The 15,621-nt window shown below is 35.0% G+C and overlaps 1 protein-coding gene across 3 annotated transcripts in view; it reads right to left on the reverse strand.

Moving 5' to 3' along the window:
- Positions 1–15,621, reverse strand: part of LOC119069725 (synaptogenesis protein syg-2) — a 211,548-nt gene that overhangs the window by 35,285 nt on the left and 160,642 nt on the right. For all 3 annotated transcript variants that reach the window (XR_005086388.1, XM_037173849.1, XM_037173850.1), the window contains 2 exons: positions 4,001–4,139; positions 407–555 (listed from right to left, as the gene is read on the reverse strand). Coding sequence is in view for 2 of the 3 variants with exons in the window: in XM_037173849.1 (XP_037029744.1) it covers positions 407–555; positions 4,001–4,139 (288 nt within the window). In the remaining variant the exon portion in view is untranslated. The remainder of the gene's footprint in view (positions 1–406; positions 556–4,000; positions 4,140–15,621) is intronic.

Consider the following 15,621-nt stretch of genomic DNA (forward strand, 5'->3'; position numbering starts at 1 on the left):
TTAGAAAATTGAATAAACAATGGTGTTACATTCGACTAATGGTTGTTTCCTTTGCATAAAATTGCGGTAAAATCATCCAAACACGTGCGCTACATATAACTACCGTAATCACGTGTTGTTGGTTTTTTTTTTGTACTTCCCTCTCTTTCTCTCCCTTTCTCTCTCTCTCACACAAAATGTCTTTCGTAAACCGAAACTAGCAGATTATGTTTATGAGGTGCATGCACATCGGATCCATTCCGAAATGTGAGCTTAGCCAGAGAGTAAATCTGATTATCATTTTGTTGGTAATATATGTACGAACGTGTATCCCTCCTTATCATTTCGAAGGATATTCTATAGCAATGGAAACAACTAAAAGCCACACTTTTGGGAAAAATAATTTTCCATCCAACAAAACACTTACCGGTGACACGTTTCGGGTATTATTGTATGTCCAACTAAACCGAATAGTTTCTGGTGGGTCGGCCTCAACTTCACAACGCACAGGTATTGAATGCATATTAATAGCACCAACGGATGTCTGTTCGGTGCCCGGTTTACAACGTGGTGCAACTGTAATTAATTTTCGAATGAGAGAAATACCAGAAATTGTTTTATAGATATGGAAGTTTCTGAGGTGGAATAAAATGGGAATGGGAACGGTGGAGGTGAGGCGTCGAAAAAATGAGAAGAAGATGATGGGGCGTATAGTTGTAGGCGATGTATACACATAATGTAATTCCGAAAGAGCGATGGGGTTTTGGTTGGATGAGGTTTCATTTGTATAAATTTTATATAATAATGCGACCGAAAATATGGTTATCTTCGTTGTGTATGGGAGTGGGGGTATACTATTAAAATGAGGTATGTTTGTAAAACGTTTTGAGTAATAAATTTTCTAAATTAAATATTTAACATTTCTTCGGTTCGTATGTACACATTGATAGATATTCCTTTATATGGGGGTGTGTTAAACAATCCTGCATTTACAATGTAAGAAAAGCGGAAAAATATTATGCAGAAGAATAATATTAAATTTACGCCAGATGGAAGGACGAGGAGAAGAGTGGCAGGAAAAGCGAACGGGCCGAGAAACCCCATGAAAAATAAATATCACGATATCTACACAGGCAGGCAGAGAAAGTGTATTGAATACTTTTCGGTAGTAATTCGGTAGCAAAATGTTTTTGACCATTCTTTATTATTATGTTACATTCAGCAATGTGGCTGTGTGTTGTTTGAATTATAAAATATATACAGAGAAAGACAAAGGAAATAAAAGAAATAATTGAAATGCTTTAAGTGAAAGAAAAAGTTTTTAGTATTCAATGCGTGTTTTTCTGTTTGTATTATTCCCGTTGTTTTCAACACAATGTTTTCAAAATAGAAATTTTTGAGTAAATAACTTACCTAATGGAATTGTTTCGGAAGTACTTTTCAGTACAAATACCGTTCGTAAAGTGGAAAGATTTTCTTTCTCTTGTATTTTCTGCTGGAGTGCCAAATATAAGGAACTTATGTACGTTACGTTGTCGAAACAGAAAGAATAAATAGAAATTATAACCGAGGGAGCATTTAACGACCTCGGTACCGAATTGTCAAATAATTTTTTTTTGGGGAACGTGGAGATAGAAGTCACACGAGAACACACACAAAAAAGTTACGGACAGATTTTTATGAAGTCGAAACCCAGATTATTGGTGGCCTCAGGGTTTCCCTATACTCATAGACCAAAGACAAAGAATTAATTTGCAGAATTTTTGAAAACGAATTATTCAATTTGTCGGTGTAGTGTTTTACACTGAGAAAAAAGATTACAGCTGACACGTATAAAGTGTGATGAGGAAGTTATACGGGGTAGGGTAATCTCGCACACCACACAAATTCATGGTGTGCGAGATTCACCTCTAAGTGGTGAATCTCGCACAGTCGTGACTTTTCGTTACATGTCGTAAAAGGACGCATACTATGATCGCGTGTGCGAGATTCCCCGACACCAGTTATACACCAGACACGTATGCGTACTTACGCACGACACGTATTTCCATACATAGTTCTTGTATAATATACACGATGACTAAGGTAAGAAACATGCCACTCGTATTTTACTAAAGACGTATGTATAACAATATGTGTCGTACGTTAGCACGTATACGTGTCTGGCGTATAACTTCCTCATCACACTTTATACGTGTCAGCCGTAATCCTTTTTCTCAGTGTAGGTAGTTTTACCATAAAATAAACTGAGTAACTTGACGGATAGAGCGGTTTAAATTTTCATGAATGAACGATGCTTTACTTTTTAGGAAAAATCTAGGATGATAATAATAGTGACGTCTCGTTTAACGTCAAAAAAAGTGCTGGAATTAAGAATTAGTTCGCCTGCGTTGTGAAAGAACTTTTTTCATCCATGCGGAGCGAATAACTTTATTTTCTCCTCTGAAATGAGGTGAGAAGATGACGTTTTATTTACGCCTCTTATTGATGACAGTTCAGATGGGGAAATGTTTATTTTCTCAACTCTTGTTTTTCCCATGGGGCGAACAAGTCTTTTTTCTCTTTGCAACTGTTATTTTGATTTGACTTTGAAAAATGGTGAAAAAAATTGATGTGTTGTTTTGTGGATAAAAACGGATATTCACGCCATGCACGTATGAAAAATTGAGTATCCACCTCGGGGAGAAATAGGAAATTTCATTTCGGGCAAATTCCAGATTACAGCACTCGCTTCGCTATGGCCGCAAACTTTCACTCTTGTTGGAACTTCCTATTTTCTCCTTTCTCCAAATACAATCGTTGTCATGTGGCCAGAAAATGCGTTAAATTACTGTCTCCCTCGAAACCGTTTTTTCGCTTTTTCTGGACGCAGGACAACAAAGTACCGTACTATCTTCCTCAGCCATTTTTTGTTGGGAAGGTTTCGAGCCAAGGACGAGCAAGACAGAATCGTACTATTTATATACTACGAAATGTCCATTACATATAACATTAATCATCGTATTCATTAAAAAATGATGATGGCGCCACCGACTGGTGAATTTTTGGCCAGTAAGATCCGTATTCATCTACAAAAAGGTCATAAAAAGTGTCACTGCCTGGCATCCTAACTCAAGCACACTTTAGTTATCCGTAAATCTTACTGCACGTACTTAACGGACTGTCCACTATTCGGCGAGCGTATCTTTTATCAAATACTTTAAATCGCCAATCTTTTACATAAGCTTAGCAGAACAAGCAAAATTTTTCCCAAGCATCTGTTCCAATCTCGTTATTTACTACGGATATAATCCTAAATATTCCATGGGATGAAAAAACTTAACGACATTTTTCTTTATACAACATTGGGTTTAGGTGGTCAAGAGTGTTTCAACTGTGTATAACATGCATCGCCACACATACAACGAATTTACGGTTTTTATCTATATTCCGCTGTAATTACCCGACAAAGTTTTTTGTTTTTGTTTCTGTCTCTATCGTACAGAGCTTTTAACTGTAAGTTCTTAACTAAGACTGTTCAAAGTTAGTTTTCATTTGGCAAAAAAAAGAAAAATTAAAATTAAAATCAGACGAATAAATTAAAAAAAGAAGAAGAAACGTGGAAACCAACGTGAGCACAAAACAAGTTTTTTAAAAACAAAAAAGATTTAAGAACATTTTTCAAACTTTTTACTCTCTTATCTGCTACAGAAACGATTAATCTAAAGTTTCATTTTTCTTCTCGTAAATCTAAAAATATCTTTTTTTTTCTTCTTCATATTTTTGGTTGGTAGAGCTTATAAGGATATAACCTTTTTCGTTTATAATCTTTTAATAGTTTTAAAGGAAAAACTCCATTCGTCGTTTTATATTTATGCTTTTACATATGGTAGATATTGTCGTGGCAATTTGGTAAAAAGGATTCTTTTTCCCGTTTTCAATTCTTTTTTTTCTATTTTTATTTTATTATCGTTGGCACAGAACTGTAATTACGAATGAGGAAATGATAATCTTACGAGAAAAAAAAAACTGTTCAACTTACACTGTACTTGTAATGTTAATGTTGTACTTCTGGTTTCACCTTCCGAATTTTGGGCACCGCAAGCATAATTGCCTCCGCTTTCTCGTTGTAATTGTGTAAGATGAAGAGTTTCGGTGTTTTCGCCAGACATTCGCATATCCTAATGGAAAAAGGGAAAATTTACACATTGTTATTGTGAGTGTGGGACCCGAGTCTTACAAACTAATAAACAGCAACAGTTATAACAATAGGGGATTATATGTATACAATATAAACAGCAGTAGCAGCAGCAACGGCCGTATTATATTCGTATGGAACAAAAGATTATAAATTCACTAATTATAGCTTCTGTTTCGGTGAGGTTGATAATAAACTTTTGCATCATAATTCGTGTAGACAGAGTGGGTAGAATATATACTCGAAAACAATAAGAAATTTTCAAAACTTCTAACCCGAAAAAAAAAGTTAATGTACGAAGTGGTTGAACAGGAGATGAGTTCTGTTTGCATATTTTTTTTTGCATGTGGATATTTTCGTACACCCGTTTTTTGTGTGGACAAAGTTGGGCCATATCACAGCAGCAAATAGCAGCAATCTATTATTTATTCAAAGGAGGTTTAAAGTTAAAAGTATCTAACTTATGCGACGACGAAGAAAAACAGAAAAACATACAACCCAGCGGGCCACGCGAAGTTCATGCGAAATCACTGCAAGTGAGTAGATGTCTTAAAACGTTAAAATTACTCGACGCCTGCAGACGCTGGAAAACTATTAAGAAAAGTTGCACTGAAATAAGAAAACTGACCAGTGTATGCGTCTGTCACTTATCAAAATGAACTTTCTACAGGAAACGTCAGTGAAATTTAGACATGAATTTCAGCTTCAGCTGGTTAACCCATACAAACAAAACTGCACATACATCGTTGTATAGCTTTACCATAACCATACATGTGCCTAAATGGCCTTAAACGCAGCGACGTACGCATCGAATCTATATTGTTCTGAATGTCATATTGAACATTGACAGCATAATTTACGTGTAACCTGTGTGTTTATTACACATGCTTCACATGTTGTCATCGAGGTCATTTTTTTTAGAAAATGAAAAACACTTAAAAACAAGAACACTTTCGCAACCAGCTTCGCAATCGCTTCATTTTTTTTACTCCGAAAATTGAACCTATAGGTTTTTACAATTTTGATTTTCTTTTTGGTTCATTTCATTCATACATTTTCACTTGATATTATTAGGCCTCTATCTCTCTACGAATTTACAATTTTTAGACCCGTACGAAGTACTGGGGTCTTATAGGTTTACGCATACGTTTGTAACACGTCGAATTGGACTCCCTGAGTAAGGGGAAACCTATTGTGGTTGTCTAGAGATGCCAAATCCGCAAAAAAAAAATGTCCGTCTGTCCGTCTGTCCGTCTGCAGATAACTTGAGTAAAACGCATCCGATTTTGAAAATTCTTTTTTTTCCCGTTTGGTAATGTCAAAAGACAGGCTAAGTTCGAAGATGAGTGATTTTGGATCGACCCCTCCCGAGCTGTGGCCCAATAAGTGCTTTACGGTTTTTCGAAGATATCTCCGGACATTTAAACGTTAAACTTGTAAGTGATACGTCAAATAAAAGGTATTTACAATACCGATCGACAAAAAAAAAGTTTATGGAAATCGGATGACCGACTCGTGAGTTAGACCCCTTGGTGTGGAACAGGCACAGGGTGGCAAGCATTTTTTGCTTGTAGGTCGGCCACATTTGAACATATTTCGTCTGTTTTAGCTTTATTAGATAGGTATTGACCGTACCAATCAGGGAAAAAAAAATAATGAAATTATGTTCTCCGGAGCGTGAGCTAGGTCTCTTGGAGTGAGCTCTTATCTGGCTACTCGGCCGTACAGTGAACGTGGAGTATTTTGTCAATATCTCGAGTAAATTTTGACCGAATTTCATGATTTTTTTTTGTTTGAAAGGTATTAACGAATGTAAAGCGTCGGTACTATTTTCGGTTTCCTAACAAAATGGCTGGATTTTATTAAAAGTGATATAAAGTGGGAAAAATGATGCTTAGAGAGTTTCTGTTAACATGGAAATAATGTGTTAAGTGTGAGGGGTTTCAGGGATTCCATATATGGACATCTATATATACCTATATACAGCTATATTGAGCTATATACAGGCATATAGAGCTATATACTAGCATATTCCTCTGTGAAATGTTTATTTACTGTGAAATATAGGTAAATATAGCGGTATATAGCTGTTTAAATAGGAATTTATGAAATTTGACTTCGTACGGGGCTGTCTATATTGCCTCCGGCAATTTAATTGTATATGATAACAAGGCAAAGAGTGGATAATGTAAGTGATTTAAAAGGAAGAATAGTTTTTCAGCAGAGAAGAAAATGAAGTAAGAGAAATGAAGAGTTTCACATTAAAGGCTTTTGATACGAATAGGTGTTTCGTACGGGTCGGCGTTAGCTATGTTTTTTTTTAGAAAATGAAAAACACTTAAAAACAAGAACACTTTCGCAACGAGCTTCGCAAACGCTTCATTTTTTTACTCCGAAAATTGAACCTATAGGTTTTTACAATTTTGATTTTCTTTTTGGTTCATTTCATTCATACATTTTCACTTGATATTATTAGGCCTCTATCTCTCTACGAATTTACAACTTTTTGCATATCAAAGGCGCAAAATAAACTTCTTCACTTCCTCCGAAATTACAGTTACAGTTCACATCGTACACCTAATAACCCACTATACGGGACTAAAAATACCACGTAAAAATTGTCAGCACAGGAAGCAACAGGACTTTTAGCTGGAAAATGTAACTGACCAGCAAAATGTGTTTTATGTGGGAACAAGTGAACGTTAATGAATTGACCAAACAGCAGTCGACGAAAAATCATTTGAAAAGAATTACCGGTGTACACGTTTCATATAATTTTTCATGTTAGAAAATCGATTCCATTCATTCATTTCTATAACTGAGTCTTCTCTTTGGCCTAGAAAAAGTTGTCGGATGATATTACAAGGCGACATCAAACATAAATTTCAATTTCTAGATGGAGATGGAAGGATTTTGTGTTTACAAAAAATTGTGTATACCCAGGTAAGTACGACCGAGAATGATTAATAAAACTGGCTCAACAAATTTGAATTTTACTTCAAAATTGTCTAACAAACAATCGGATAATGTGAAACCCCCGGACTTTGTTCTTCACCTGAAGTCATCGGATCTCGGATTTAAATACATTCGAAAAATCACTTCGAAGTTTAGATTGAGGTAATAATTATTGTGAAGCGTTCTATCAAAACGATTAAACTATTAACCTGTTACAGACGGCTGTCTTCTGTTATCGACCACAACAGCAATAATAAGCGATAAGCTCTGACTAATGAGGCTTTATATAGCAAAAAAGCATGTTTAAAACAAACGAAGTAAAAGATTTCTGAAATCAATCACTGAAAATCTTCGATCAAATGAAGAAATAGTTTCAACAGTAAAACTGTTAATATGCTTGCCGTCTGTGACAGGTTAAAAAGTCAGCACAACTGTACGACATCAGTTCTATCTTTGCTTCAAAGAGCCATTAAAAATAACTCGAAGCTCGCAAAGATCTTCATACAAAGCACTAACAAAAAATCAATTAGACCGAAAATACACAAGCAATTTTTCGTTGCTGAGATCGACAATTATGCTAAGCGTTTTCCATTGTTTCACGTAATGCTACAAATCGGGTTATGATGGAAAATTCAACATAACTGTCGATAGCAAAATTTCTCGGGTGTTTTGTACCTGACGATAGCTTATCACACACCAGTGAATAGTCCTCCCTACTTTTTATTTTGAAATTTTTGGGATATGAAAATGTCCGGGATAATTAAATGATTTTTGCCTCTTTTGGATGTGTATCAACCTAAAGTCCATCTAGTCAATATGAATTGTATAAGTGTGTCTTTCTCCAAAGCCATTTCAACCCCATGATGACACTTGTTTGCTCTGGAAGAACATTTTTTTAAAATTCACTTCTCTCCTTCAGTGGCGCTATCAATGCTGATTATCATAATACATTCGAAGCACAATGCGTGTGTTATTATGATTTTCGGTTAAATTCGTGAGTGAAGAAATGTTTGCGTTACCTGACAAAAATGCGAACCGAACAACAAATCATAATTTTGTTTTCTCTTGTTACAGTCAAGCCACCCCGATCCTACAATAGCCTGCTTTTTCAGGCAATAAAAACCATGAAATGGTGAAATAATCCATGAAATAACAGAAAAAAAATATCGAAAGATCCTGAAAAGATACCTTCTGTCTCCTTTCCGTACTATATCAACAATCCATAAAATTCGCACAATTTATATTCAAGTTTTGTATTTTGCATAAAGTTCCACGAGAAAAAAATCCGTATATTCACTGCATGGTATAAGGGGAGGTTATATTTGTAGCACGAATGTAGTATACAACTTTATAGGTTGGGTTTTGTTTTTTTGCCTGATCTTACAGAATATATACATTACGTTGTATGTTTTCTAAGACGAAAGTATTTTTTTTTTTTAAGAAACATTTTTGGGACTTTACGTAATAGGCATATTTATAGTGGTGTATATTTCGCGTGGAATTTTGCCATTCTATCCCATTATACTAAATATTTTGCTGTTTTATAATATTATTTGAATACAGAAAAATGTGCTCAAAGGAAGTGCCTGAGCTTTGCGCCCCAATCTCGTACTCTCTTGGGGGGTCTAAAAAAGACGAAAGGAAACTGTGTTTGCATAAAATCTTAACTTGTACCGAGAAAAATGTGGAGGTACGAAGTGATGGAGATTAACTTCTTTTGAACGGTTTTTTTTTCGTGTGAAATTCGTTCGAATTCAAATCAATTCTTCGAGCGAATTTAATGGACTTAAAGTTGATTGTAAAACGAAAATGATGGGAAATTGTTTAAGGAAACAGTTCATCAAATTTTACAACGTGAAAGTCATCACGTTTCAGTTGAAATGATTTCAAGCTGTAAATTATGACCTGCAAAATACCACGAAATTTCTGAGAACTAAACTCTGTTTTTCCTTGTTCTTCGTACTTTGCAACATATATGTTTTACGTATCTCCTATACCTATACGTAAACCTAACGAAACTTGTGAATGTCCAAAAAATTTAACTGATTAACGTTTACCGGTTAATGTAACGTTTACCGGTTAATGTAACGTTTACCTGTTTATGTAACGTTCACCGCTTAATGTAACATTCACCGCTTAATGTAACGTTTACCGGTTAATGTAACGTTTACCGGTTAATGTAACGTTTACCGGTTAATGTAACGTTTACCGGTTAATGAAACGTTCACCGCTTAATGTAACGTTTACCGGTTAATGTAACGTTCACCGGTTAATGTAACGTTCACCGCTTAATATAACGTTTACCGGTTAATGTAACGTTTACCGGTTAATGTAACGTTTACCGGTTAATGTAACGTTTACCGGTTAATGTAACGTTTACCGGTTAATGTAACGTTTACCGGTTAATGTAACGTTTACCGGTTAATGTAACGTTCACCGCCTAATGCAACGTTTACCGGTTAATGTAACGTTTACCGGTTAATGTAACGTTTACCGGTTAATGTAACGTTTGCCGCTTAATGTAACGTTTACCGGTTAATGTAACGTTTACCGCTTAATGTAACGTTTACCGGTTTATGCAACGTTCACCGGTTAATGTAACGTTCACCGGATGATGTAACGTTCACCGCTTAATATAACGTTTACCGGTTAATGCAACGTTTACCGCTTAATGTAACGTTTATCGGTTAATTGGATACAAATTTTTACCGGTTGTATTCACTAGCTCCTGACACAGTATTTGGACAGGGTGTCCTTCGGTGTTCTTTTGCGCTTTCTTTTGTATCGTTTATCAGATTTTAGAACACAGATGATATCCAATAAAATTGGGTGTGAAGCGAATTGTAAGGAGCAAAAAAAGTTATGTTCTTCACAACCAACTGCGCTGTTTGAAACTATATTGGCTCTCTCTACTGAAAAACTACAAAATTCCAACGAAAATTCAAATTTTTCTCGGTGCACAAAGCATTCCAAGACGAGCCTCTTTTTATGCTCGTACTTTTCTCATCCCAAATAGTGGCAAGACAAACACATCAACAAAACACCATCAAAAAGCAAAGTATAGGGGAAAGAATAACGCGAAACTCCTGAAAACTTTCTGTTTACGTCATTTTTTTTTGTGTATTTACTCGGAGGAGGATGGAAAATATAAAAACGAAGAAAAAGTAAATATGTAGGACAAAAGGAAAAGAAAAGGAATTGTTATTCAAATCGTCGTACAAAGAACGATATTCGGTAAACAACTCTCTAACACATTGTCAATGTGAGAGCAACGAAAGATGGAAGGAACGATGGAAATTTAATAAAAAGAAAGAAATTGTTCTCGTAATTAGGGTAAAAAACAAACTTAAATATGAATTAAAGTTAATTATTATTACTCCTTTTCATATATACTTTAGACAACGAAAAACCCATTTTCATTCCCACTTTCGGATGAAAATTATCTATAAGTATTTGCCATAAAATGTCGACAAAAGTAAGTAAATGGATTCCTTAACTACATACATCAGAATTGTATCCGTACATGAATACAATGCATACATACACACACAGCACTCACACAATTATAAATAAGGAGCAATTTCCTTTTATAAAAATTGTTTTGTCGCTGATGATGTGATGTGATGGTATGATATCAACTGTGGCATTAAATATTAAAGTGAAAACTTAAAACGTTCCTTTGATGTTGTTTGTAATGCTAAATGGTATGTTGTCTAATATTTGTTATTATCGCAGTAGTGCAATACCGTTGAAAAGCTTTTTCAAACACACTTCACTCCATTAAATTATATTGCTTTCGATGGCGTGATATTAGCTAATTTTACAATGGTTTGCTTCCAAATTTTGATCTGTTTATATGACTACCTTTGTCGACAAGTATTTAAATAATGTAATAATTTAAGGCTTAGCAAAATTTCAATTATTTCGTTCCCGTTTCGGGTGCAGCTATAACGTTCTCGAATTAAGTAGATAAATTCTTTGGTAAAGATCACACTTATTGAGCACCCAACTTTTTTTTTTTGATCGCCGACTTGAGAATTACATTTAAGTTAGTTCTTTGGTGATTATACTTCTAGTTGATTCGATCTTTCTAAACTAGAGAAATGGTATTAGGGAAAACGTCCGACTAGCGGATTAATTTTCTCATTTTTAGATGTCAGGTTGTCATCCCGTAGCAGAGTCTGCCGTATTGCAGATCGAGCGAAATTGCGGGCCTCGCTTCGCTCTGGTCAGAAACAGCGCTATTGTTTAAATATCTTATTTTCAACCCTCGTCGGTAAACAAATAGATATTGAAGTCGGTCACATCAAACGAAAAATTATGGATTGCGTATGCTAGAATGTATGCCGAATATGTCCAACGGAGCGTACGTTATTTGTGTCGAAAAAACCTCAAAATTCTAGAAAATCTTCAAAAAGTTCTACAAAAAGTTAATTTGAAACTTCTTAAATTCAAAGGTAGCTCGAACAAAAGTTCGGCAGAAATTTTTGCTTTTCTCCTTGAAACGAGTGTTACTGAAACGAATCCTCTGTAAAAAAAGAATCAATTTTTCGAAGCCAAACCGATGTCTTATTTTGCTGTTCACCTAACCTTTCAATTTTCAATGTTCCATTGTTCATCTTCCTTGAAATAAACACTTAACAGTTGAAAGAAAACAAATTTTCCATCCCGTTTAGTAAAATACGAAAGAAAAGGGAAGAAAACTTGAATCGAGAATTAAATATAATTTTTTTTTGCAACACAGAAATTTGTTGGAAAAACATGAATTCTTTTATGCTCGAAAAATCTTTACTATGTACGTGCTCGTACACAGAGACAAAGTTTCGTTTATCTGAAAATCTTTTTCGGATTAGTTACATGATCTTTCCGATTTTACACGATTTCTGTTAAAATATTATTTTCAGTTGCCTGAAATTCGGACTTAGCATCGGACTTACACAGTCATTAAGACAGGGTTTAGCTATAGTACAAATGTAATCTGGGGACTATGAAGATTTCCTGCTTAACTTTTGGACACATCTCACATCTCTCATCTAAATGGTTTGTAAAAGAATTCAATTTTTCTGACTTTTTATTTGTTGCCCGCCTTTAGTTAGCCGTTAGTCTTTCTAAAGGTTTTTTTGTACGGGTTTCCAACTTACTCACTGTTGAATCCTGTGATTATGAAATACCCTTACACATTTAGTCGTTTCATCACTTTCAGCTGTTTGGTATTATTATAAGAATAGCGAAACAGCGAAAAGAGATAAATGTGTAAAATTGTGGTTTGGTGATTGTGCCAAGCTTCGTGGTAGAACATTTACAGCAGGAAAAAGTTTACTGTAGATGGAGGATTCGTAGACGCAAATCCTAATTATTCGGTTAAATTTTTTGGTTCATTCTACGTTTCAGTAGCCTAGAATCTGGAACCACCTCCCTCTAACCGTTCACAAGATTGGTGTCGTTTAAAAGCTACTACATTTGGCCTGACGGACAAAAATTATTGGAAGTCAATGAGGCAGTTGGGTGAGTCAATTCGATGAAAACAGTCTCATAATGAACCAAAAATGAGGCCTTAAAATTTTACTTCGTCGAGTTCATCTCGAAAAAATTTATAAAAAATTGCTTTAAATCCTAATGCTGAATCCAGAGCGAGATTTCTTCAGAAACATAATATTGGGTGAGTGTTCCACAAGACTTAGCATTATTATAGATTTTTTTCTGTGTGTCCCGGTGTTAGCTTTACCACACGCATACGTGCTCCACTTCAATATTGTGTGGAATATTACATAAGTCACTCCAACAATTATTTACGAAAAAAAAACATTTATTGTACTCAACATACTCCACACAACTGAAGCAATGGTACTTTTCGCCAAGTCACCATTTCACCTAGTCTATTGTTGTGCACATGAGGCAAATAGCATCATCGATAACATTGTCGACTTGTTAATAAAGAAAACGCCTCTATTATTACTAAGTAATATGAAAACATAAATAACACAAGACGGGCATAGCGCACTCCCGTGATACAAGACGATGATGAACATTCAATAATATTTTATCATAATTTTATACCACTTAACGGAAAATGATTTCATCATTCGCCTATGCTTCTCAAGGGTATTAAGCGTAAGAAAAAAAAAATTAAGTCGCAAAGTATACACACGTTTCATTGAGAGAAAAAAAAATGGAAAAATTGATTTCGGAGTAAAAGATGAGACCACAGATAGTGAACTGTGTATACATTATATACCCACGTAATAACTACTTACTGAAATTTGAATTGTGTACTTCAACAGATATAATATCCATTTGCGTAAAATCTTAGCTGGGTGATTTTTAATCAGGTTTCTTTTACTGTTTCTTTCTTCGGATAAATGTTCGCGGTCGTTATAAGCGATACTAATTGAAATGGCGTATAAATTATTCAGATTTCGGTGGTTAATGGTCGCTTGATTCCCATACAGTTGTATGTGTTTGTGTGTTTTTCTTCCTACTTTTTTTTTTCTCTTCATTTTATCGTTGATTTAATCATTAATTCTGAGTGACAGCTTTGGTTCGATTTTTTTGCTGTCTCCTTTTTTTATGGCCTATAAATTGGTTTTCTGTGTCAAATAAATCTTTTAAAAGCATTTTATAATAATTTTGATTAATTTACCGATAAAGTTACCGAGAGAAGAAAAAATAAAATCTACTTCAGATATTCACTCGAAATTCGTTCTCACTCCGTTCACGTGTTATATGTGTAAGGGGTGCCATCAGAAATTTAATCAAAATAACCGATTTTACATAATGACTACCAGAAGTCAGGTGTTTACCGCTTAGGGTTTGTTAATGCATTATTTGCTTTTAGATGTCATTCAGAGCAGACGTCCGTTTTTTTTAAGGATTGATGAAGAGGCAATAATGTGAATGCAATGCTATGTTATGGGAAAAGACTGTCATGACGTCGTTTTTGTGAATGACGCCCATATAAATAAGTTAAATTTGGAATCTTCTTCGAAACTTCGTAACATGTGTCATTGACGACGGCAAAAAAGGAGCTATCGCTTATCTGGTCGTATATAGCAAACTTTTTGGTCAAAATAAATGAGGCAAAAGATTTTTCATTCGCTCGTTTTGCCTTATTGTCTCCTCTCATTAGGCCATGAGAAAATTGTGTTTTCATAATGACTGGTCGAGTGAGATTTCCAGTGCAGCACTTTCTCTCCCGCGGGGAGAAAATAAAACTTTTCTCATTCGAACTGTCAATTTGTTTATGTTTTTGAAAATGTTATGGCGAACCGACTTTTTTGTTTCGTGGAGAAAAACGACCAAACACAACATTCTCGCATGAAAAACGTGGTGTTCACCTCTGGGAGAAATAGGAAATTTTAACTCGAGCGAAATTACGGTCCTCACTTCGCTCTACCCGAAAACATCGCTCTTATTGGAATTTCCTATTTTCTACCCTCGATAAACAAATAACTATTGCTTGGTACACTGAAAAGCACAGTCCTCTTATAGGAAGCATACATCGACAGACAAGACAATTGCCAGTGATTTGTCGATGAAAAATCTGACCGTGATTCGCTTGTAAAAATGTTATACCTCAGGGTGTCGATGAGTTTTCACATTCAAATTAAACGATTCTCGAGTATCAGCATTACATTTAAATTTACAGAAGCAAATCACAGTCATCTTTTTCGTTCACAAATCACGGTCAATTACCTTAATACATATCAGTGTAGTACAGGGCCGAGCTGGCTACCAAAAGGTGCTACTGTGAAATGTAGAAGAAGGCGCATAACGTGAAGAAAAGCTCAATTTGAAAGGCGTCAATATAGCAAATTCAATAAAATTAATAAAGGCACACTTGTGGTCCAAGTCGTCTCACATGACCAGTTCGGTCCTGGTGAAGTAAAGACACGAAAATTGTTTGTTGTTGATCTTTTATTGGAGCACTACTAGGGTAGCCCTTTTCTCAGTCTGCTCTCAACACCTCTTCTATTTCTATTGAAACCAATAGGTGCTTTTCACATATTTCTTATCGTTAAACGATGTCTGATAAAGCCTGCTAAATTCTTGTGATTACTCCGCATCGTCCGAGTCTTATCAGGAGTGTTGTCGTATTGTGTACGTCTTTGATGAATTAATTCTTCTAAATTCCATTAAAATCAACTCCTATTAGCATTATAACGTTTATTTATGGGGCGTAAAAGAAAATCCGCTCTTCGTCCCATGTGACGTGCCATTTTATTATATTAGGTGGAAGGTAGAAAACATTTTTTTTTTTAACTTTTAATGTACAGCAATTTATCTACCGCCAGTGTTGGACGAGAACGAATTTATGTGAAAAATGATTTTATGATTTCAAGACGATAAATGTGTTTTGTTAATTTCAAATGATTGACTGGTTTTTGGGTATTTTTTTCTTCTCCTTTCCGACAATAATAAAAAAAAATGGGAAAAAAATTGTTTGGTTTCACGACTTTTTCTTTACGTTCAAATGCGTAAACATTTTTTTCCCTTCTCCCCTATCTCTGCAG

Source organism: Bradysia coprophila (genome assembly GCF_014529535.1).
Source record: "Bradysia coprophila strain Holo2 chromosome X unlocalized genomic scaffold, BU_Bcop_v1 contig_39, whole genome shotgun sequence".
Classification (NCBI taxonomy): Eukaryota; Metazoa; Arthropoda; class Insecta; order Diptera; family Sciaridae; genus Bradysia; species Bradysia coprophila.